General features: G+C 41.4%; 2 protein-coding genes across 16 annotated transcripts in view; one reads left to right on the top strand and one right to left on the bottom strand.

Moving 5' to 3' along the window:
- LOC114486744 (tigger transposable element-derived protein 1-like) overlaps positions 1 to 17,109 on the bottom strand; it is a 570,985-nt gene extending 553,876 nt beyond the window's left edge. For 8 of the 15 annotated variants that reach the window (XR_008618082.1, XR_008618085.1, XR_008618086.1 and 5 more), the window contains exon 1: positions 16,967 to 17,109. The gene's annotated coding sequence lies outside the window, so the exon portion shown is untranslated. Of the gene's footprint in view, positions 1 to 16,251; positions 16,446 to 16,516; positions 16,594 to 16,966 lie in introns of those variants that run through there. The other 7 variants (XR_008618084.1, XR_008618088.1, XM_055086685.1 and 4 more) reach the window with 3 other exon arrangements.
- The window catches only part of ELL2 (elongation factor for RNA polymerase II 2), a 75,720-nt gene continuing 66,340 nt past the window's right edge, over positions 16,711 to 26,090 (top strand). The window contains exon 1 of the mRNA XM_007110076.4: positions 16,711 to 16,978. Within this exon, the coding sequence (XP_007110138.1) occupies positions 16,832 to 16,978 (147 nt within the window). The 5' untranslated portion in view covers positions 16,711 to 16,831. The remainder of the gene's footprint in view (positions 16,979 to 26,090) is intronic.

Here is a 26,090-nt window from a genome sequence, read left to right as displayed (position 1 = left end):
TTTTCCAACTTCTTGTGAGTCTACAGTTATTTTCAAATAAAATGTTTTAATGGTGGGGGTGGAGAGGGTGGAAAAGTGGTTCCAAGACCAGCTCTGGCCATCAGCTGAGAACTTGGTAGAAAAACAGAATCTCAGGCCCTACCCCAGATATACTAAATTAGAATCTGCATTTTAACATGAACCTCAGATGATTCATATGTACATTAAAGTTGAGAAGCACTGCTATACAAGAAATAAAAGTCATATTCAGGTATTTCTCACTCTTTCAAAAAAGTTTCTTCATTTCAGTGTCAGAAAGGTTATTCCAGAGGTCCAGGCCTGCTTCATTGGTGTTCAACCAGTTTGGTCACACAGGGTACCAGCTCAGAAGACCCTCCTCCCCGCCATGAGATTTAATACTCTATCTTGAAATTCTTAATAATTTTATCTTTGCCTTTGTGTTTTTTAAGTGAAGTCCTATGAGACCACAGCCCATGCACTAGGAGCTTGGAGCCTCAACTTACCCACCAGCCCACTTCCCTGCCTCACTGAGATGGGTTCTCAGCTGCCCTGGCACTTTAGAACCCTCACCCCAACCCCCCTAGTCCTCACCCAGCTATTGCTACTGAACTCCAGACCCAGCAGGGGTCTGAGCATAGATGGAAGGGTTGCATAGCTCCCTGAGACATCTCAGGGTGAGGCATGTGGCAGGCATCCCCGTCCCAGACTGGCAGTGCCACAGGATGTTCACAATGTAACTGTGGGTGAAACAGAGCCTCTCACCCACCTCTGATCAAGGTATTTAGCAAGTTCCAGCATGGAGGTGGCACTACCCTCAGTGGTCCCCCGTCCGCCATGGATTCCCACGGGCAGTAAACCCAGGGGAAAGGGAGATATCTTGCAAGAATTCTCTGCCTCCTTCCAGGACATTGGTCTGTCCCATGGCTGGTGGAAGGGGGATGCCAGCAGCTGGTGGGTGGTATATGTGTTTAGTCACAGGATGGGGCTCTTACAGAATCTGCGTTTGCCAGGTTAAGCGTCCCTATGCCTGCAGATGTAAAACATTAAATAGCAAATAAAAACAACATTACAAATTGGAAAGACTGTGGAAGAAAGAAAAAAGCTTTATAATTTACTTTTCTTGCTTTTTGAACAGGGGTTCCACATTTTCATTTTGTACTAGGCCTGGCAAATTGTGTAATCAGCGCCGCAGAGGGATTGGGAATCAAAAAATGAACTTTCAGCACCTGCATGGTAAGTACCTGGGCCCAATGGTGAACTCTAATGGGTACCAAAAGCAGCCTTCATTGTAAGATGGCTCCAGGAATACTTCGGCAACATAAGGTGTGCTTGTCCCTCTCTTTAAAGAAGACTTTCCAAAACGGAAAACATCAGCCAGCACCAAGAATTGTAAGCACAGCTCTCCCTATTCTTTCTGTTTATGCCTACTTCTACCCAGGTACGCTTCCATATTTTCTAATTGTAAGAAAAGAAGACATAATCAGCAGTAAATATTCTTCCACTTTTAAAAATTAAAATTCCCAAGTGGAAGAATACAGAAAAAAAAAGTGGGATTTTGGAATAAGTCTGGGAAGAGAGAGAGAAAGAAAGGACTTAAGGTTTTAGAGACTATATTTATATTCCTATATGTTTAGTTCTTCCTTAATTCATTCATAAAATAATTACTCATTGAGCCACACCCTAAAAGATCACTAGTGAATTTAATTTCCTCTGAAGCATTTTTGGAATCCTGCACTTTTTCCGTAAATAAATTTAAATCCTTGCCTTTTTCAACTCTTCCCCATAATTTATTTATGAATAAAAAAGTGATATTCAGAAATAACACACATCATTTATTATTTATTGTCTTGTAGAAAGTTCTTAGTAATGGTTGTTTTAGGATATGGAATTACAGGTGATTTTAGTTTTCCTCTTACTATTTCCCCCGTTTGTCTGCAGTCAGTATTATAGGGGGCATTAGCAACATTACATGATAGGGCCCTAATGCCTCTGATACTCATTATTCTTTGATACTAACTACTTGGATTTTTTTCAGAAATGTACTTTGATCTTTTGGATACAGCCATCCATTCACTAACAGGAGTGATAACGCTAAGTATGAACTTCCCACATTTAAGGGGTGCTAACTCATTCAACAGCCCAATTAAGCCACCACCTGATAACCCAATTTATTACAACATATCAGACTCCAAACACCCAATTAATTAACTCCTCTGCTCTACATGAGCATACATATCCTGACCCTGTTAACTGAATCATGAAGTTTGTTTTTTTTTAAACCAGTGATTTCCATATGATGCTGTAGGGCAGTTAGTCAAAGCAGCCTAAAAACTCCTTCTTATATTTTCAATTGAAAAATTGCTTGCCTTAGAATTATGGGGAAACTACCATAATAAAGTATATTCAGTATGTACTAACTAAATAATTGTAACTATTAATTTGTCCTACTTTCTACCGCTTTCAAATAACTAGTCTTCCCACAGTATTTTTTAGACAGAACTTAAACCGTAAAATGAAAGGACAGGAAGCACAAGCATTTAAGACGGTAACACTGCTAATGAGGCTAGACTTTGAGAATAATCCAGTCTGGTGGTCCTCAATCCTACTGCACCTTAGAGTCCCCTAAAGTTTTTTAAATATACAGATGCCTGAGCCCAACCCCAGATCAATTAAATCAGACTCTTAGAGAGGGGCTTAGGCATGGCAATCTATTTTATATACTAGTCACCATTCTGAAAGCTTTTACATAATCATTTAATACTACACCTCATAACATAGGTACAATTTATCATCATCTCCACTTTACTTGTGAGGAATTGAGGTTTAAGGAGGTAAACTGAAGTAAGCGAAAGATCTAGGATCATTCCAGGCTGCATCACAACCTGCGTTATGCTATGAATTTCGCAACCCTTCAAGCTATCTTCCCAAAGACTAGAACGCTGCCATATAATTCTTACCCAGGATATATATACTCAGAAGAAACAGTCAGAAATGAATAAATGTATAAAATGCAGACTGACTTTAGGGAGAGCTAAAAGCACCAGTAAAATAGAGGCAATGACATAAATTTTGTAAAAGACACCTTGAAACAATGAAAATTAGGACAGCATAGTCTGGCTGGTGGTGATCAGGATAATGCTATCATTTATTGAGTGCAATTTTAGAGAAAAGAAAACTAAGGCAGAGAGAGGATAAGTAACTTGCCGAGGATCACACAACTAGTAAGTGACAGGGCAAGGATCTAAACTGAGGAAATGTGGCAGCCAAACCCATGCAACCGGAAAACAGGGAAAATGAGAAAAACAAGCCAACTTAGTGATGAAGCTCACAAATATTTATTTAGTCCAACTGTGAAAAATGAAGCCTTCTTTCTCAAGAAGCTAAACTTGATTATTAATATAATTTCATGTTGAATAAAAATGCATGAGTAAAATAGAAACTTCTCCCTTAAGAGGCTGACAATTAAGTGGGAGAGTTAAAGTAGAGCAAGATGAGATTCAAAATTTAGGTAAGAGATAGGATTGGATGTTCTTTAAAGTACCTTCCAACTCTGGAAGACTCTATGAATCTCTTTTTTGCCTTATCAAAGTTGTGCTTTGAAAAGTTTTGGAAGGTACTACATAAACCACAAGCATGGGGCTTCCAAGGAGGAGAAAGAACCTCTGGCTTGGGTGTTATCATTCTGCAATCTGCAGAACTTTGTCTGAATTTGAACACCAAGTCAACAAATCTGATTCTTTTTGTTACATACAGGAAGAACCAATTTACATCATTATCATATTCATTTGTGCAGTTGCATTGTGTCCAGAAACTAGAAATTCTCCATCTTACCTAACTATCATTAAAGGGAGGGGAAAATCCTAACCAAAATATATTCAAGCTGTTGGTGTGAGCAGATAGAAAGGATGCAATGCTTGGTCTACAAAATACCTTGTGGAGAAGCTGGTTTTTGATTGCTTGTTTTTGATGGGATTTTCAAATTACCTTCAAAAGTAGGTCATAAGTGCCTGCCTGAATTAGAGGAAGACTCTCTAGGGACTCCTGCTGTGTTTTAAGAAATCTCCTTTGGAGCACAGGCCGCCTTGTCCCCAGAAAGGATTATATGCAACAATTTCTATCTTGTCTCTAACATGACCAGAATGGGTAGAGACACAGGATTCAACACCCTCTGGCTATTGTCCAGGGACCAATTACTATATTCACAGCTAACTTAATGGGATCCTGAGCAACATCATTAAGGGCACAGTAGGCAATAAATGATTATTAAGAACCTTGTGAAATTCCCTAGGTATCTATGCCTGGTCTACCTCTCTTATCTAATACCATCTGTGGATGCACAGATGACCTGGAAATGGAAATTGTGTAACTAATAACTTCTAATTGAAAGAAATCTAATGTAAGCTTCTGTATACTGCCCATTGCATGTTACATCTTAGTTCACACCTAGGGAATCTAAACTAGTTATGGCTAACCACTTTGGAATTCTGAAGATCAATCATTACATTTCATAACACCTACTTGTTCTAAGTGAAATAGTATTTTAAAAATTAAGTTGAGTGACAACAGTTTTTGTTAGGAGAATTTTGTAACTTCTTGAGAGATGACTCAGGGTGCCAAACAGAGTGAGGTTGTTAAAATGCAGATTCTTGGCCACTCCCCAGACCTGCTAAATCCAAACCTTCAGGGCTGGAGTCTAGGGACCTAAATTTTGACAAGGTCCCCAGGGGATCCTTACATACTTCAAAGTTTGAGAACTTCTGCCCTAGGGTATCACTAAACCAAAGCTAAAACTCACTTCTCACTACCAAATGCTATAAAATGTTGAACTTTTAGCACAACTTTAATCGGCTATAGGAAATCAGCACTTCTTACTATTAGAAAAATTCCAGTCACAATTTGACTTTCTCATATTTTGGGGCATGATTCAGCAGGTAGCAAAGATGCCATCAGCATCCCTATAGAAATCTGGCCCATCCTGTACAAGGCTGCTGCAAACAGGCTCCCTCCCCACCTCTTGACTGGTACTATGATCGGTATGACCCAAACTTCATCACTGCCTTTTTCCTTCATCATCATGCTCTCTCTGTTTCTCTAAAGTAAGGACAATGTTAATTTGGGGTATCACATAAAAATCAGTACACTTTTCCCTTAACGATATTTAAAATTTTTTCTTATATTGATCTTTCCAGTATATTTACTGACTGAATGGCACAAAAACTTGTCCCTATGGTGGCAAAATTCTCTGCCCTCCTAACAAATATTCTACTTTTAAATAATATTCATAAGTCTATCTGAGCTAACAAAATGACAAAAAACTCAAACAAACCAAAAAACCCAAGATTTTGGGTTCAGCAGCCTAAGAGAAAGACCATGTCCACAAGATATATGAAGCTATCCCCTCAGGCACATGAGAATTATTTCACCAAATTCAAAGTGTAATCCTACCCTGGGCAGAGAATTTTTTGCCTTTTGGAGAATATCAGAAGCCTGAAAACTTATAAAACTATTAAAGAATTGGTAACACACAAGAACCTTTTATTACAGAAGTTTCCATGCTCGTTTTTCAGGAAGAAATACAGCAAGTACAAACACTTGATAAAAACAACATTTATCTACCTAACTGAGCTCACACAGAAACTAGAAATTGAAACGTACCTGTAAAAAAAAAAAAAAAGTTCAATTGCTTAGGCACTAGAAATCAAACCTCTTTCATAAAGAAAATTCTCCCAATCAGACACCATTCAGCATGGCTCTATTAGCGTCACTTCTCAAAGGCAGAAATCTTAAATGGTATGAATCATAACAGCTGGCTTCCACCAACTGCCACTCTACCAGACAGGAAGCTGGTTGTCAATTGGGTGGTAGGGTGTCACTGTCTGGGCAGCTCAGCCTGGGTGGTGGGGCCCGTGAGAGGAGGGGAAAGCCCACCACAAATTTTTGCATTTAGACTGTGATGCAGAGAAAGCTCTAGTTAAATGTCATAGTCCACTGGGGTCTTTTTCTATCCAGGGAAGGAATATAAGAAGTATGGCTACAGCCCATGCTGAATTTATAATCAGTATATAAACTGAATGAAGACAGAAGACATTGAAATTGTTGAGAAATAATCCATTTGCTTAGATAATAAGATTTAAAAGGAACTTGAGAGGATTCCCTGGTGTGGCAGTGGTTGAGAGTCCGCCTGCCGATGCAGGGGACACGGGTTCGTGCCCCTGTCCGGGAAGATCCCACATGCCGCGGAGCGGCTGGGCCTGTGAGCCACGGCCGCTGGGCCTGCGCGTCCGGAGCCTGTGCTCCACAACGGGAGAGGCCACAACAGTGAGAGGCCCGCGTACCGCAAAAAAAATAAAAATAAAAAAATAAAAGGAAATTGACTAGAATGCTATAGAGAATTTGTTTCTTCATAGCAGAGGTGTTTAAAGTTAATTCTGTAAAGCTACAATAATCATGACAATGTATGGTATTGGGAAAAGGATAGACACATAGATCAATAAAGAAAAGAGTCCAGAAATAGACCCACATCAATACTATGGCCAACTGATTTTTGATATAGGTGCAAAGGCATTTCAACGGAGAAAAGACCACCTTTTTAACAAATGGTGCAAATCTATTATGTGGGAAAAGAAAATGAACCTAGACACTTATCTCACATCTTTTACAAAAATTAACTCAAAATGGGCCACAGACTTAAACGTAAATGTAAAACATTTAGGGGAAACATATGGAAAATTTTTGTGGCTTTGAGATAGGCAGAGAGTTCTTAGATTTAACACTAAGACTACTGTCTTTAAAAAAAATTTATAAATTGGACTTCATCAAAATTAAAAACTTTTTTTCCTCTGCAAAATGATACATTTTGCTCTGCAAAAGATACTTTAAGAGAATTAAAAAACAAACCAGAGACTGGGGGAAAATATTTGCAAATCACATACCTGACAAAGAACTTATATCCAGATTACACAAAGAATTTTCAAACTTCAACAATATGAAGACTAACAACCCAATTTTAAACATTGGCAAAAGATCTGAAAAGACCCTTCAATAAAGAAGATATAAAAATGACAAATAAGCACATGAAAACGTACCCTACATCATTAGTCATTAGGGAAATTCAAATTAAAACCACAATGAGACACTAATATGCATCCTCTGGAATGACTAAAATTAAAAACAAAAAGTTGACAACACTAAGTGTTGGTAAGTACACAGAGAAGCCCAAACTCCAAAATAAATAAATAAATAAAAAGGAAATGGGATAGCCACTTTGGAAAATAGTTTGACAGTTTACTATAAAGTTAAATACACACTTACTATATGCAATTAATCCCACTTAGGTATTTGCCCAAAGGGATAAAACTCATGTTCACATAAAAACCACTTGCAAATGTTTATAGCAGTTTTATTCAGAATCACCAAAAATTAGACAGAATGCAAATATCCTGCAACTGATAACCAAACTGTGATGCATCCATAATGGAATACTATTTTGCGATAAAAAGAAACAAACTACAGATATATTCATCCACATGGATGAATCTCAAATGCATTATGCTAAGTGGAAGAAGCCAGACCAAAAAGGCTACATACTGTATGATTCCATTTATGTGACATTCTGAAAAAGCAAAACTGTAGGAATAGAGAACTGATCAGTGGTTGTCAGGGGTTAAGAGGGAGGGGAGAAGGGTCTGACTACAAAGGAACAGCATGAGGGAGTTTGTTGGGAGTAATAGAACTATTTTGTTTGTCTAAAACAAAAGTAAATTTTACTGTATGTAAATTAAAAATAAATTTTAAAGAGTTTATTCTGAGCTAACACTTGAATATTTTACAGCAAAACTTCTGGAATTGCCATTGCAAACCAAGACATGCTTTAAATTTTCTATTTTTAAAGTAAATTTCCAATGCCATGTTCTGTTTTGGAAAACAGTCAAAAATAACATTCAATTGATCTATTCAAACAGATATGCTTAGAGTGAGTGTGTAAAAAACAGGTTAATTTTAAACCCACAAGACAGAAACATTTTTTTTTAAAGATTCAGGAAACTAAAATTGAAGCAAAGATACTGATCAATTCAAAATCTACATAGGACAGACCTCTTCCTCCATGCAGAATACAAGAAATGTCAACATTTGACAAAGCTAAATCATGCTGCTTGGCTTTCTATACTATTGAAGTTTAATACAATCTGCTGACGCCAGTACCATTTTTTTTTACCACGGGTCAGAGTTACAATAGATCATTAACATTCTGGACTGTTGTTTTTAAGAAATGTGACTATCTCTGTTAGAGACTAATACTTTTTTAAAAAATTGAGAGATATAAATGATATACAACATTGTGTGAGCTTAAGGTGTATAACATTGATTTTGATATATTTATATTACAATATGAGGCTAATACTCTTTTGCAGGTAAATCAAATCATACTTTATACTTTTAATATTTTTTATGTTGGCTCAGTTGAGAAATTTTTTTTTTAAGATTTTTATTATTCTTTTTCTTTATTTATTTGTGGCTGCGTTGGGCCTTTGTTGCTGCGTGCAGTCTTTCTCTAGTTGCAGTGAGCGGGGGCTACTCTTCCTTGCAGAGCACGAGCTTCTCATTGCGGTGGTTTCTCTTGTTTCAGAGCAAAGGCTCTAGGCACGAGGGCTTCAGTAGTTGTGGCACGCAGGCTCAGTAGTTGTGGCTCATGGGCTTAGTTGCTCTGCAGCATGCGGTGTCTTCCTGGACCAGGGCTTGAACCCGCATCCCCTGCATTGGCAGGCAGACTCCCAACCACTGCGCCACCAGGGAAGTCCCTCAGTTGAGAAATATTGAAGAGAACTATCACAATTCAAATAACCAGAGTTTTAAAATTACCTAAAATAATTTTACACATAAGAGAAGTGATTTATTCAAGGCAAAGATAGAGAATCAAGAGGTACAGAATCAGAAACAGAGAGCAATTCTCCTCATTCTCAGTTAATGGCCCTGCTTCCAAGACCAGATTACAGATTGATTGATTGATTGGCTGCATCGGGTCTTAGTTGTGGCACGTGGATCTTTCGTTGTAGTGCATGGGTTTCTCTCTAGTTCTGGCATGCACACGGGCTCAGTAGTTGCAGTGCGCTGGCTCTCTAGTTGTGGCGTGAGGGCTCCAGAGCGCATGGGCTCTGTAGCTGTGGCATGCGGGCTTAGTTGCCCCGCGACCTGTGGGATCTTAGTTCCCTGACCAAGAATCAAACCGGAGTCCCCTGCATTGCAAGACAGATTCTTAACCACTGGACCACCAGGGAAGTCCCCAGATTACAGATTATAAGCACATTTCTGTTAATTAGTCATCATTAAAATTAATTTGCTATAACAATTTGAAGGGGGCAGTACTATGCAACCATATCAGCCCTTGGAGAAAAATGTATTCCTTTCCTTTTCCAGGTGTATAATATTCCTACAATTGAACTGAAGTTTTAATCCACTCAGGATGGACAATAGTCAATGTACAGCCATGAAACTTTATTCAGTAAATATGTGACTACTACCGGTAGCAACGATCTTTTACTCTTAAATACTTTTTGCAAATAATCACTTTTTTAAAAATTTTATTTTATTTATTCTTTTATATAGCAGGTTCTTATTAGTTATCCATTTTATACATATTAGTATATACATGTCAATCCCAATCTCCCAATTCATCACCCCCCGCTTCCCCCGCCACTTTCCCCCCTTGGTTAGGAATTAGTGCCTGAATGGTGCTTCTCATCTAATATCCCTTATTCTCATATCTTACATCCCCTGTTAGACTATACTGCCCTGTTTCGAATTCTGTAAATATTCTAACCTATAAGGGTCATGTTGGTTCTTAAATTTCCAAAATCCAAAGCAACAGTGAAAGCCATGACAGATCAAAAGATCAAAGATGATAAATATGATACTTGAATAAACTGCTGACTGAAAACAAAATGGGATCAGGGCAAATGCAATTCTAATTCTCTAAGTAGAAACAGAAAAGCTTCTGTGTTCATATGTGTGATATATATTTTTTCTACTTTTTGCCATAATATGTTCTTGAAATCATGCTATAAAGTGAGTGGTATTTTGCTTTTGGAACAAGTGATATCATTGGGGATTGTGCTTTTCACCAAAGACTGATTATCAAATAAATCATAGATATGAACAATATGCAATAAAAGCAAAGATATAACAAGTATAAATCCTTATAATTTAAAATTATAAGACAAGCATTTTCTTTTTTTTTTTTCTTTTTGGCTGTGCCATGCAGCTTGCAGGATCTCAGTTCCCCAACCAGGGACTGAACCTGCACCCTAGGCAGTGAAAGCCCAGAGTCCTAACCACTGGACCACCAGGGAATTCCCAAGATGAGCATTTTAAATGGGCACCTGTGCACACATTTGTTATACCAAGGGTTCCAATATATCACAAATTATCTATGCCACACATAAAAATAGAATTAGCTTTCATAAATCTCACTAAAGTCAATATGCTAGCTATAATAAACCAAAGCTAAATGAAATATTTTATTTACCTTCTAACTATTTAACAGAATATTTGGTGTTTGTGTGGAAGGGGTGATTCAAATGAACTTAAGTCCTTCTTTCAAGACCAACGCTTTCATAAATCTCACTAAAGTCAATATGCTAGCTATAATAAACCAAAGCTAAATGAAATATTTTATTTACCTTCTAACTATTTAACAGAATATTTGGTGTTTGTGTGGAAGGGGTGATTCAAATGAACTTAAGTCCTTTCAAGACCAACGACAATATAAAATAGATAACTAATAAGAACGTGCTGTATAAAAAATAAATTAAATTAAATTTAAAAATTAAAAAAAAAAGACCAACAACAAAACCAACCCCCAAGCTGCCCCTCAAAGTAGAACCAACCATTTCCTTTTTATTAATTTTACTGTGACAACCTGACACGTTCAGTGTAATTCCTCAGACCTTAGAGCCATGTTCAAAGACAGAAGTGCTAGTTTTGGAAAAGGAAATTTTAGGTTCTGACCAAGCTCCGTCACTTACCAACGGGGTGATCACAGCCTCTCTGAGCCTCAGTTACCTTAAAGGTAAAATTAGTATAAAACAATGACTATCTCACAGAGTACAGAGAAAATTCAAAGAGATAATATAACTTGTTTTTCCTTCTGTATTTCATATCCTTCTCATAGGCAACATACAGTTGGGTCTTGTGGTTTGTTTTCTTTAATGCACCTTTTAATGGGTACACTTAGACCATTAACATTGAAAGCAATTATTACTATAGTTGGATTAATATCTACTATGTTTGTAAATGTTTTCTATTTATTGAACTTGTTCTTTTTTTTTTTTTTTTTGTACGTGGGCCTTCCTCTGTTGTGGCCTCTCCCGTTGCGGAGCACAGGCTCCGGACGCGCAGGCTCAGCGGCCATGGCTCACGGGCCCAGCCGCTCCGCGGCATGTGGGATCCTCCCAGACCGGGGCGCGAACCCGGTTCCCCTGCATCGGCAGGCGGACGCGCAACCACTGCGCCACCAGGGAAGCCAAGATAATATAACTTAATTGTTTTTAAAATGCAAAGTCCCATCAGGAATTCAAGCTATTATTAATTATCAATATTGTTCGAGATGTTGATGGCATTTGGTCCACTATTAGTATGTTTTAAAGTGAAAAGCTGAACAGGCATTTTGCCCCATCTAATCTTCCTACTTCCTCAGTTTATTGAGAAATGCATGTGCTCCTTTTCAGTACAAAACAGCATGGAAACAGTTAAGAGTTGTGAGGTCACTCTTTACCATGCTTCTCATTCTCAGAGCTTATTTGACACCTTTCAGGGCACTTTGCACTATACTGAAAAGCCACAAAAACAATTATCATGTGGGAGAAAGGGACATTTTGGTCACTATATTGTGCAATTCTGTGGACAGGACATTTTTCTCAGTCAGTACAGAGGGAAAGAGTTTTATTGGTGTGCAGGAGAATTAAACCAAAGTCATTTTGTATGTCAAAAGACATACAACTTCCTAGAGACTGCTCTTCAAGTGGGAAAGGCAAGGAACAAAGAGGGAGAGAAGCCCAGAAAAGTGTCAGTCAGGACTGGGTATTTCTGTCTTAGGAAGCCAGAGCTGTATTTTCCATATAGCTGAGAGAATGAGAGACAACCCCGCCCACCTCACCTTCTACACAGCACCACCCAGAGAAAGAAGGAATTTGAACTGGAGGGGAGGAAGTGAGAGGGGCTTGGGGGCAGGGGGATACTTATTCCCAGATTACAATTTTTGAAAAGAACCAGAGGGTCCTAGTTGGAGGAAAGAACTTTGGAGACTAAGAGACTGTAGAGAGAGTAGTCTAGAGCTGGGATAGCTTCCCCCAAGATTGGGAAGGGGAAGAGGCTGCCAATCCCAGGAAGGGTTCGGCCCAAGTCCACTGTCTTTTCAGCTCCCCAGGAAAGGACACACGTGGAGAGGAGAGTTGGACCTAGTACCCCAGTTCCCAGATGAGCTATACCTCTCAGGAAATCACATAGACCACCATCATAAATGTTTCAGTGCTAAGTAGTGACGAGGGAAAGTTTCAGCCTCCCTTCTCATAATCCCTATCAATGCCACCCTCAATGCAATGGCCATATAAACACACAATCTAAAGTAAAACCAGTATGTTTGCTATGTAAACCCAGTTTTAATTCACATCCCCTGGTTCCTTCCATCCAGATTGCACCCAATCTTAAACCCTTCCTAAAGGGAAATTCTTGAGCTTCTAATGGATTATACCAGCATCAATGGACATAGACCAGAGAGCCCTCCCCATATATTCTGGGACCTCTGTAACACCTGTAGATTTATTATTCTACCACACAGAGAGATGGGGGGCTCAGAGCCAGATTTACCAATAATGATGATGATGATAAATAATGCAATATGACGTATCTTACACTTGAGTGGAATGGAGTAAAAAACAATCACACGCCACACAACAATTGCTCAGCTTAAAATTTGTGTTTAGGCAACAAATATTTATGTCCCTTCTGTAGGTATTTCACTTTTATTCTCTATGAACATTTAGTGAAGTTCCTTTAAAACCATCAAGCTCCTACTTCAGCTGTGTCCAAGGAAAGAAGGAGATTTTTGCTTCTCAGCTGTAACTCCATAACGTCTGTGTTCTCTTTTCATAACAGAAGCCACTGCCTTGTATTAAGACATTAGTAGAAACTATTTTATAAGTGGCTTTAAGAAATAACTCACAAAACTACTAAGACATGTATAAGACAGAATGGCCTTCAGCACTGAAAAGCACTAAAGCAGAGACTGAAAACTAGAAAGCTGTGGGCTAACTCAGGCCAAGAGACTTTTTTAACGTCCACAAAACGTTTATTGACATTTTTAGTAAGGTGCCAACAAATAAACTCAGAAAGTCCATGTAAAAATCTTCGATTTACAGCTTTTCTTGAAAAATTAGAAGATCGGACAACACTGCGTCCCTGCAGGTTCACCTGGCAACAATCAGCCAAACCAGAAAATCACTGAGCCCTTTAAACACCCCCAGCTCACCACAGTCCAGCACCTTCAGTCGCTGCGGCAAACTGGCCACTTCACTCATTTCGGGTACCTAATGGTCCCTGAAGGCATCTGAACTGGTGACCTCAGTTCCAAAGGATAAATAAGAAATGCTCATTAAATATGTGGCAACCCAGAATGAAGAGTGGCCCAGCACTTGAAGACCAGCGATGGCCTTGGTGTTCACACAACCTCTGTCTGCACCGCACACTAGACATCAGAGATGGAGCAAGTCCTGAACAAGGTTACTTCCTTTTCACTTTTTTCTTCCAATGAATTATCATATTAGACAGATTTCTTCTCAGTTATTAAGTCCAAACAATAGCTACGCAGTGTATATAGTGACTAGAATGACACTTAAAGAGCTGATTCAGACCCTGCCTCTCCTGGTTGTAATGTTAGGCAGGTTGTTTTTAAATTGTCTCAGTCTCCTCATTTGTAAAAGAATGAGTTTAGCTAGAATGATCATTAAGATCAATTTTAGTTGGCCTCTCCCCATCTATACCACCTCTACGTATCTAGAATCTATCTACTCAACCCTCGAAAAATGTTCAAGTTCCACACCGCCACAAAACTTCTGCAGACTTCTCCTTTCTTTGAAGTTTTAAGCTCATAAACACTACCACCCAAATTAGCACTTACTAATTCTCTAATCACTTTGAGTTTGTTGGTTCATTCCCCATATTCAAGCAGAAGATCTCTTTAAATAAGAGACTACACTGTTTATTTTTTAAATCTTCCACAGTATTTTACATTTATTTAGCATCCAATAATTGTTAATTAAACTGAATAATGATACAGAAAATATCTATAAAGTGGCAAACTTCCCAAAGAGCAACTTTCACCAGCCTCCTGAGAAGGAATTAACCTTATCAGTGTCACAACTTGCCCATTTGATTCAGGCAGGCATAATGTGTACTATGCAATGAAGAGACACACAACTAGATTACCCTATTGTTTTGTACATGTTCATTGCTTCCTTCCATAGTCGAAATGCTCAAAAGAGGAAAAATACAAACAATAACTCACTACAATAATATACTGTATTACTCACTGAAAGATTAGGTTACTCACTAAAATACAGCATGAGAAAAATTTTCCTACCACAATTAAGAAAAGAAAATCAATTTCTATTAAGGGGCTGCGGGTCAGACATTTAAAAACTACAGTGAAAACCACCCTTGCTCCTCTCCCACCCCTTGGATGTCAACAGAAGTTCTGAGTAAGAGAAGGCCAAGTTAAGATGCCATGTGGGCGGGGATTTACCCACCTTCACCAGAAAAACAATGGTATACAGGTTTTACTTGTTCTGGTCAAACTCTCCTCCCCACCCCCAAATAATTAAAACTTTAGATATGTGGTCAGTCAGTCCTTCCCTATCAAAAAGCAAAGCAAACAGGAGAAAAGAATAATTCAAGTATAAGATTACTTAAAAAAATTTTTTTTGTGATTGCCTTAATTTATTCAATGAATTTAAGATAATTAACACTCTAGTAAACTAAATTAACAAGTGTTAATCACGCCTTAACAGCTAGCCGAATCTAGTGGATTGAAGTTAAATCAATTTTTAAAATGCTCTCCTGTGATGTAACAACACTTAATACAGGTGTTTCCACTTAACCCATATTCTGTGGAAGGAGAATTCGTTCTGTAATTTGTACTATACACATACAATTCTTGAAGGTCTGAATCAAGAGGTAGTGTACATGTAGGCTAGAGGATTTATTAAGGAGAGGAGGTGAATCATGAAAAAAATCCCACTTGGACCTTTCTGGAAAATCATAGCCCTATCCAATTTAAAAGTATGGGAAATACTGTTTAAATGCCTATAAATTTTTCTGGGGAATCCCTGTAAAACGCAACAAGGTTTTACAATCTGAGGGAAACAAAAATCGCCTCAAATTTAAAAAAATAATCATTTTTTAAAACTGCCTTGCAACAGTGTCAAGCCTTTGAACGGTTTGTTTTTATCTGGTGGTGCTGATCACCCTGTTAATTCTTCCCCTCTGACGGGAAGCCTGTCAGTCCCTCCACACACAGCCTGAAGAGGGCTCCTGATTAGGCTTCCTCCTTTAGCCACGCCTACACATGGAGCATCGCGAGGAACGGAAAGTATGCCCAGCCTCCGCAGCCCCTCACACACCCATCTACGCTTAACCACAATAGCTTAAACTCTAGGTTTTCCCACATCCCTGTCAAATGAAATGGACAGAACTCAAACGAACCGGAGAATGATGTAGCTGTTTCTCTTAATTTAGGTCAAGGACACTCACACTCTTCTACTGCCCTTTAAAAGGAAAATCCTAACTGCCGCTCCAAGACCCATAAAAAGGCACAACCCTGCTCCTATGGCGAACTCCAAAGGAACTGAATACCGTTTCTCTGGGATCACAACAGGGCATGGCGTGGGAAAAACCTTTAAATTCCGTTTTCTTTAGTACTATGCCCACCACACCAAAGGGATTTAACCTTTAGGCATGGTGCTGTATTTAAGATGCTCCACACAATCTAGCAGAAACTCTTAAAACCAAGGGCCAACTCACTAATTTCAAATTTAGGGTGAAATGACGGAGAAGGGCATCCTGCCCCATTTCGGTCGCTCAGCAATAGCAATGAGCTTTGAGGAGAGACTCTCCAGTGACTCCGCCTACAGCGACCTCCCTCACACACACACACATACTACTCCACAAACTAACGCAGCCGTCGGGGGACGAAGTTCTTACTTGGCCTCACATTCGGGGTGGGGATCCTCCTCTCCAAGGACCACCAGCGCAGGAAGAGACTCTCCCCGACACTCCCGGCTCTCTACTACTATACCCCCAAGGGGCGGGGCTTCGACCCCAGGTAACCAGACCAGGCAATCTGGACACCCAATTAGCAGGGGATCCCCCAAACCAGCCTGGCCAATAGCGGCCAGTGGGCCAAGACGACCAGACGTGACGTCAGGTGTGGTTAAGTTGGCGCGTCACCTCGACGTCAGCCTCTTACCTCTCGGACGTCCCGTCCCGGGAGCAAACTCCAGCGACTTTGGGGTCCGCCCCCGTGAGAGTGGAGGGCGGCCAATGAGGGCGGCTCTGAGGGGACCGGGGCCAATGAGACGAGCCCGGGGCGGGGCACGAGGCTGGAGGGTGGGGCGGGTGGCGGCGGTGGCAGCTCGAGGTCTGGCTGCGCGCAGTATATGACAGTACGTCAGCAGCGGGATGGCCGTAGCTGTGGCGGCGGCTGCAGAAGCCCGAGCAGCCGCGGCCGCAGTGGAGGCTAGAGCCCGAGCGGCGTCGGCGGCGGCACCCCGGGGAGTTTAAGATGGCGGCAGGGGGGGCGGCGGGCCTGCGGGAGGAGCAGCGCTATGGGCTGTCGTGCGGGAGGCTGGGACAGGACAACACCACCGTACTGCATGTGAAGCTCACCGAGACGGCGATCCGCGCGCTCGAGACCTACCAGAGCCACGAGGTGAGCTGGGCAGTTGGCCGGGCTCGAGAAGGAAGAGGGTGTCTCTCGCCGCCCCGCCGCGTCTCTCCCTACCCCCGGCACCTGGCTCGGGGCCGGTGGAGCAGGGGCTCGCCGAGGCTGCCGTCAGCGCCCGCGGGGGCAGGGCAGGGCTGGGCAGGGCCGGGCAGGGTCGCTGACGCCGCCGTCCCGGGCCAGCTGGGCGCCTGGGCGTTGGGAGGCGGGCGGGCGGGCGGGCGGGCGGCCCCTGGCGGCGGGGCCGAGGCAGCCGCAGCCCTGGCTCGGCTGCGCAGCCGCTGCGGGACTTTCCGACGGCGCCTGGGTTTTCTAGCCTTTTCTGTCCCAGTGAGGGAGAAAGGCAACAGGGAGACGAGTGAGATGGCTCTTCTGCCCACGGCGTGTCGGGGGTGGGGGGAGGGGGGCGGAGGGCAGCGTCCGGGTAACGAACCCGAGAGGACCGGCGGGCACTAACCGTCCGCGTTTTGGGGGTACCACCGCGGACCAGCAGAGACCGGGACACAGGCGCTCCGCGTATGAAGGTGGGACACACATTGTACTCGCAAGAACTTGGGGATACAGGCGCTGAGCGTATGGGGCCGGGGCGGGGGGCACACCGTGTACTCGGAAAGGCTGAGGCACAGACGCTCCGCGTATGAGGGAGGAGGGGGACACACCTTCCACTTCCAGAGACTCGGGCACACGGGCGCTTCGCGTTCCCAGACACAACACCGCGTAGCGAGAGCCACACACAGCCAGCGCTCACCCGGGAGCAAAGACATCGGTTGCTGAGGAGAGAGAGTCTCCGTGGCTCCTCATACCCGAAAGACGCGTCGCTCGCGTCTGAGGCAGAGTCACAGACATGGAGACTTGGATCGAGGGGCCGGGGGGGCAGGAGTGGGGAGGGGATACACTGCGTCCCGGGCGGACTCGGGTTTCTCACCCCGCACCGCGTCCCGGAGAGAGATCCATGGACACACACAGAACTCGAGCACAGCGAAGGCTCACGTACTCGGCAGTTGGAGGACAAACCCAGGGACGCGTTTTCACGTTTAAAAAAAAAAAAAGTGAGGGAGAGAGTGGGAGGCATAGCGAAGAAACGCCGCAACCGGAGTGCCTGGGGAAGCCGTTTATGGAGATGCAGTACTGTGAATGGGTGAGGGAGACAGAGTGGACGCATCGCATAAGGGGAGGGATATACCATATGAGGGACCGGTAACAGTCACTCTGAGAAGAGAGACCGTCCGTGGAGCAGAGAACCCACAGGGCATCCCGACAGATAGCCGAGTCCATGCCAAGGAAACACGCTCCGATTAACTGATCTCATAAAGCAGGCACAGAGGGCCAGAGGGACACCCGGACATGCTCATAGTTATTCAGATAAAAGTGGAGAAAGGAATTAACATCTGTTGAGCTCCCACTAGTGCCAGGCCCTTTAAATGCTTGGAAGGAAGGCCCAGAGTTGGAGGCAAAACCGCAGGAGAGGTGTGAACCTGGGCCAAGGGAGACTTACCTTCAGGGGGCCCCTACATAAGCATGCACACAGGAGGAGGCACACAGTTGTGCACAGCTTGAGGAGTACATGAGCTCACATGATAGTGTACATGTAAACAGCAGGAGAGACTCAGAAATGAGCATGCCCTCAGGATGGCACTCACAGAATTGAGTGGACACATGGATGTACATTCCAGGGTATATGTGTTACCCAGCAGAGAAGCATAGGTGAAAAACACTCAGACTCGGGGGTGGAGGGAGGAGTGCGTGCACAGGGAGAAAGATACTTTGCCTACACACCATGAAGCCTCAGGGAAAAAGGGTCTCATGTATGACTGGGAAGTCACGCAGCAATAGGAATGCGAGGAAATACAAGAAATAAAAACTGCATGTGTCAGTAGCTACTCCCAGACAGGTGCATCTGCAGGGAAGAGACTAGCACCAGCACCAGCATGGAGTGGGAGGCCCATCTGGGGGAAGCCAGATAGGCAGGCAGAGGGACACAGGGGCAGACACTGGAGAGAAACTCAGCCCTACAAGATGGAGAGATAAGCTTGCCTGTTCCAAGGGGATGGTGTGGGAAGGAATGACTGTGGGAAGAGGTGGGTCAGGGTATGTAAAGAGAAAAACACCGGAGAGGAAGAAGCCAGCAGGAGGAGGCCAACCTCCAGTCAGAAACAGACCCAGGGAGCAGATAAAGACTGACACACAGGGGTGGGGAGAGGCATCTCTGGGGACAGGTCAGCCAGCCACCTTGGGGGGACAACTGGCGAACTGTACAGCTGATCACAACAAGATTGACAGACACTGACCAGGAAGCAGTGGGTGAGGAGGCCAGCACAGGGAAGGTACGGTACCCAGGGAGAGGGAGGTGACAGAGAAGCCCCCAGTGCTCACTGAGAATGCTGTTTGTGTTTCTCCCTTCATTTCTGCCTCCTGCACCGTAGTGTTTACGTGCTTGGGATTAAAGTTGGAATGCTTGGATTCTAAAAGCCCCACATATATACCACTGTCTTAAGAAACAGCAGATCAAAAATTCTTCCTCTTCCAACTCACCACTTAGTTCTCGATTTTTTTTAACTTATTTATTTATTTATTACAGTCAAAGGTACCAAAGTCAATGGCTTTCCTTGCTCCTGACTACTTCTATTGCCTATTAATATCATTACCATCTGTTTCCATCTCTGTGCATGCAAATTAATGTGTGTAGTCAGTCTGTACAGAGGCAGAGAAGGGAAAGGGAGAAGACTTTTCCAACTCCCTGTACCCTTCTGAGTTGGACCCAGGTAGATTGAGATAGTCCGTGGATTCCTTTTCTTCTAAAAGTTGGTAGTAGAAGCAGTACTATGCAGGGAGAAGAGGAAGAAATAAGCTGACTTGGCCGTTGCAGTTGGACACTGCCTTGTTTCTGACTTAACCAGTTCCTGTCCCCAGCCCTCACTGTCACTTTGGCCACAGAAACACTTCTTAAGGGGCTTGGAAAAGCAGGATTTGGGGTGAGACTGTTAACTTCAGACAGCTGAAAAGTGGGAAGAGACAGAAGAAAAAGAAATGATGTACTGTTGGAACTTACTGCAGTATCCTCTGGTGTGTTCAGCCAAGTTTCCCACAGTGTGTCCTCAGTGTCCCACCTCCTGACTAGGGCCAGACCAGGGATCTCCCATCAACACAGTAAAGTTGCCAGCAGTGGGCATATGGCCGAGCTTTTATCCTCTAGTAGAAGGATACATACTTGGTCTTTTACACTTTCACTTTCCACCCTTATCACATTAGGACTCCTAACTTTAAATTGTAGCTGCGTTTGGAAAAATGTTGGAATGCATTGGCTAGTCAGGGAGAAGTTTCTATTTTCTCCTGGGGAGGGGGGCAGTATGGCTTTAACTTCTCATATAAAACTGCCCCTACCATTCCTGTGCTTAGATAGGAAAGTGCTTGATGCTTGACAAGTGGCCTCCAAGTGGCTTTGGCCCATGCAATGTTATGACTGTTATGCCTCCTCTTCTGATGACTTTCTATGAGCCAGAAATTTCAACAGGTTAATTTCCTAAATTAAGCATCAGAGAGTTATTTTTATCCAGATTATTTTGTCCATTGGATTTACTCTCCTAAATTAATCCACTTGACCTAAGACTTCAGGGAGGTAAATTTAAGAATTTTAGGAAACTATGACTTAGGCTAAATACAGATGTTCTTTAGATATAATTGAGCAAGTATCCGAACTTATTAGAGTTCATGGAAACAGAATCTTTTAATTAGAAACAATTCCTCACTGTTTCGAAAGGCAAACAAACCTAATTGACCTTCATTACTCAAGTTCTCCATTTTTAGAGAAGAAACGAGGAAAGCTAACTTGGGAATCTTTTAAACAGAGATTGGGGTGTGGGATAGAGACATTGTGATTCCAGGAATGGGAGTTATAGTTGGAGTAAATCTCTCCTAAGAGTTGTTTTTCACTCAGTTTGAATACAGAGACAGTTTCAAGTTGATTATATATAAAAAAGTGTTAACTGGAAAGTTATTTTTATGGTTTGCAGAATGAACTCAGAATACAGATATTTAGTATATATTGCAAAACTACTTTTTTTTTTCCTATAGATAGGTTATTTTGAATGAAGGTACAGGTTACTAAATAAAAATCACGCATTACAACTTTATAGTCATTCTAGACTGATGTCTGAACTTGTGGTCTATATAAGCCCCACATATTTTAAATGAGCATATGTTACTGTAATTACATATTTCTCCCAAATGTATCCTAAAACTATTTCAAATTAAACCTCAAAATTCTAAAATTTATTTTAGCCAATTCCTTCAGTAATGTGTAGCTGGCTTTATTTTGACATTTGAGTAACTCATTTGGTAGTAACAAAAATCTTATCAAAATTTTGTTTTCAGATTCTCTTATTGCTGAGCCTGTTGATTTTTTTTTTAATGTTTACTCAAAGTTTCAAAGGTGGTGGCTCAAATAATACTGTCATGTTTATCCAACTATTACATAAAAAGTCTTGCACAGATGCATCTGGAAGCAGGGGCCATTCATTCTCTATGCCTGAAGATGAGAAAGGAGATGACTTTAAGAAGGATTCTGTTAACACATTCTCTTGCCAACTCCAATTATTGGCTTTAAATTTCCCTGCTTTTATTAGTGTCTTCTAGGAAAATGATAGTGTTTTGAAAATTTGTACAAATATACTTACGTTTAATTTTGCATGAGGAATTCAGTATCTTTCAGTATTACTAGATACTGTTATTTCCAGTCAAAGCATAAAGTCTTATTTAAACCTCTAAAGTTACTGTCCTTCACAATAGCTCCCTTTAATGTGTTCCGTGATCTTATAAAATCACTGATCCCACAGGTCATGGAGTAGGAGATATCCTCTCCTTTCCTTTCTTTTTACCTCGTGAACATATCAGCATTTGATTCATTGTGGTTTAAGGCACAAAAAGACTCATACCTTACTTTTTCCTATCTCTTCCTTTTTGTGCCTGCCCTCAAACAATTTTGAGTGTGTACATGTGTGTTCAATAATCTGCTTTTACAAATACAGAAGACCCTGTTCTCCTTAAGGCACCACTCTAGCATCCAGACCTGCCAGCACAGAGCTGCCACTGCTGCTGAAATGTTTACTAAGTAAAACAATGAGGTTTGCCTTAGCAGATTCCTTTTGTTGCAGTTTTTAAATATAGCCAGTTTTAATTAAAATAAGTTAATCTTACTGACTTTAACTTAGACCCATCTTCAGGCTGAACTTGATATTAAAATGCTTTTTATCAAGTAAAGTCAAGTTTGTGCCCCATTTTGCAGTAAGCATTTGAAAAGTTTTTTCAGCTGATCAGGTGTTCCGTGCAAAGAAGGGTGCTCCTCCTAGTGAAAAGCAGTAGCCAGATTGCCTAAAGAGATAGACAGGGAACCTTGGCACCAGAACTGAGAGGAGAAAGAAAGAACATATGTGAAGGATTGGAACATGTTCAAGAAAAGAATTTAAAAGGAAAGGGGTGTAAAATTCTCGGAATGATTTACAGGAAAGCTTATCAAGGACAGTCACCAGATCCAACCTTTCCATTTGCTCCATTTGCACTTGTAAAAAAAACTATGGAAGCTGTGCTCATAGCACTTATTAGGTAATTTGTGATAAAGCCGGCAAACTGAGGAAAGTGAGAATTTCAGGAGAACCACTGCTGGGTCATTTTTAACAACTTGCAGTGACTACAGAGAGGCTCAGGACTGTGGCACCAGAGTTCAGCCCAATTATTTGCCAGTTTGGGTCAAATGTATTTGGAGTATTTGAGAAGATGTCCCTAAAATGTGATGATATGGGCATTTCTTCATGTAAGGTGAGCTGAGTTTTAGAATAAAGAAAAGAGCATGTATATAACCACGGCACATTTGACTCTCCTGCATACCTCAGCTCCACAGGACATTTCCCATGACTTAATGCAAAAATCTAGAAAAGCAGGTCTGGAGTAGAATACAATAAATTAATGACTGTGTCTCTACAGCCAAATTGAAGCTGAAAAACATGGCATAAATCAGGTCAGATTTACCGAGGAGAATTGCTTTCTTTTCTTTCCCTCCCTCCCTTCCTTTCAATTTATCTACCTATCTATCTATTTTGGTTGTGGCATTATGGCTCTTTAGAGCCACGTTAAATCTTTAGGAAGAACTGGTTTAAGGGCTTCCACTAATATTTTTCCAGCAAAGGCCAAACCTGGAGTCTCATGGCTAGCAGTTTAATATAGAATATAAAAAGAGAGAATCTTATTAATTAGACTATATGCTCCATAAAGATTCATGAATCAAATTAGCACCTTGAATTGAACTCAGTAGTCAGAGCATTTGCTACTAGTTCAATAATAACTAGGTTGTTAGACAAATAGCATAAGTTTCTTTCTTGTTGGGGATCCTATATGTTATTGGTCTAAAAAACATCTTTGGGTCTTACAGGATTTTAACAGGCAGAGACTAGATGGGGGGAATCACATCTCCAGGAGAAGGAATGGCACAGGAAAGGAAAGGACAGCAGTAGAAAAGCTAAGGCAGGCTTTGAGAATTGCAAGGAAGACCCTTGTTCCACTTAACCCTGAGTGTAGGAGAAAATATAGTTGGATTTAAGAGAGGAAAGGGAGACTGGAGCAGGTTGGAGTTTATTCTCTCAAAACTGGAGAGACACTGAGTAGAAATTTAAGGTGATTTGAGCTAATGCTTTAGGATTTTACTGTCCTCAGTGTGCATGATGAGTATAAGATGAATCTGGAAGGCAGTAGACAAGTTAGGAGGAAGTATGTGGTCCAGGTCAGAGATGAGTGGGATCTAAGCTAGGATGCTAGTGGGAGACAAGACATTACAGATGAATAGAATCTGTAGAATTTAATAACAGATTTTAAAGGAACAGGGTTAAATGGAAATTTCTAGCCATCAGCACTAGGAGGGGTACCCTTAGTAGAAAAAGGGAAATCAGAAGGAGTTGGGAGGGTGGGGTGGGGTGGGGGAGATAAAGTACCATTTTAGTGGACATTCACTCAGTCTGTTGTTTGGTGACGACACTTAGGTTTGATTAGATGTTTTATATTTGAGAAGTATATTTGGGTCTGATGCTAGACTAGAACAATGCCATATTATTTACATGTCTCAAACTTTTCCATTTAGATGGAAATTTGGGGGATTGGTAATGTTTTGGGGGAAGTTGAAATTATTAGGTGGAAGAAATTTTGGTTTTGAACAGGGATTTTCAAATTTTGCTCGGATTTTTATAGGCTTCCTTTATCCAATAATGTTCTCTATAAATTGCACTTAAGACTGTCGTACAGTACAGATAATATGAAAATTGAATTTGATTTTAACGTGAAGATCAGACTTTCCATGGTTTCTGTCCCAAGTGATTATTGAAACATTAAGTAACTCTCTACAATGTGCCTGGATTTACATTTCAAGCATCATTTTTAAATGATTCCTAAAGGCCTTGCAAGGGTCAGTGTTTTCACTTCCAGATTACTTTCATTTCTGTTTTGGTGTTTTGATTCTCTTTTTTTTGTTTGACAGTTTGTGAAAAACAAACCAAAAAATAATCATGAGTACATGAAACTTCTGTTATACATATACATTGTCATGGACTAGTTATGGGCACTTGGTTCATGGTCCATGGAGATAACCTTGGCTAGAAGACTTTTCCCATGAAGAGTGAGCTTGTTCAAGGGTGGAGCCAGGCATGAACTTTCTAATAAGATTCTTTGAGATACTTTAGGATCTATATATGCTTACTTGTAAATTTACGTGTTAGTAGATTTTTAAAAGACATTTACTTAGTATCATAGCTTTTGGTTTTCATTGTTGGAAACCATGATGCCTCAGATAGCCGGAAAACACATCCATGTGGTAAAAACTCAGTTGAGTGCTTGAGATGTTTTTTCTTTAATAAAAGACTAAGAGGTAGGAACAGGAATTATAACTATAACTGTCAAATATGCATTTATTCACTTAGCCAATGTTTATTTATCTTCTGATATGTGCCAGGCATAGTACTAGGCACTGGATATTTAAAGTTGAATAAGTCAGGGATGGTCCAGAAAGTGCTCGTGCCTTAGTAGAAACAAGCAGACATAATAAATAAATACATACATACATACATACATACAATAAAGTGTGCAAGGGGACACCTAAAAAGAGGATTATGTTTGAGGATGTGTCTGAGAAATAGTGTCTGCTTTTTCATCTCCCATCCTCTGCTCAGCCCACTCCAGCTGGGTTGTGTCCATCACATCCCTGAGACTGCACCTGACTGGGTCCCTTGTTGTCAAATCTAGTGGTCATCTCTCTGTTCCTGCCTTACCTGACCTCAGCATCATGCCATCCAGTTGACTACTCCTTCCTGTTAGAAACACTTTCCTGATTTTCCTCCCACTTCCCTGGCCATTCTTTCTCAGTCTCCTCTGCTGATTATCCACTGCTTGACCGGCCTCTGAAAGTTGGAGATCCCAGTTCCCTTCTCTTTATCTATTCACTTCCCTAGGGGAGCTCATCTAGTCCTATGGATTTAACTGTCATCTATATGTTAACGACCTCCAAATATTTATCTCCAGCTCTGACCTTCCTCCATTTCCAGGCACTAATTTTCAACACCTGATCTCTTTATCAAAGTTTAACAGGTTATCTCAAACTTAACAGACCCAAACAATTCCTTTTTTTTTTTAACATCTTTATTGGAGTATAATTGCTTTACAATGGTGTGTTAGTTTCTGCTTATAACAAAGTGTATCAGCTGTGCATATATATATCCCCATATCTCTTCCCTCTTGTGTTTCCCTCTCACCCTCCCCCTATCCGACCCCTCTAGGTGGTCACAAAGCACCCAGCTGATCTCCCTGTGCTATGCGGCTGCTTCCCACTAGCTATCTGTTTTACCTTTGGTAGTGTATGTATGTCCATGCCACTCTCTCACTTTGTCCCAGCTTACTCTTCCCCCTCCCCCTGTCCTCAAGTCCATTCTCTACATCTTCGTCTTTATTCCTGTCCTGCCCCTAGGTTCTTCAGACCATTTTTTTTTTTAGATTCCATATATATGCATTAGCATACGATATTTGTTTTTTCTCTTTCTGACTTACTTCACTCTGTATGGGAGACTCCAGG

This window comes from Physeter macrocephalus, chromosome 8 (assembly GCF_002837175.3).
Source record: "Physeter macrocephalus isolate SW-GA chromosome 8, ASM283717v5, whole genome shotgun sequence".
NCBI lineage: Eukaryota > Metazoa > Chordata > Mammalia > Artiodactyla > Physeteridae > Physeter > Physeter macrocephalus.
Note: the sequence above shows the minus strand (reverse complement) of the source record. Positions and strands in the feature narration are given on the sequence as shown.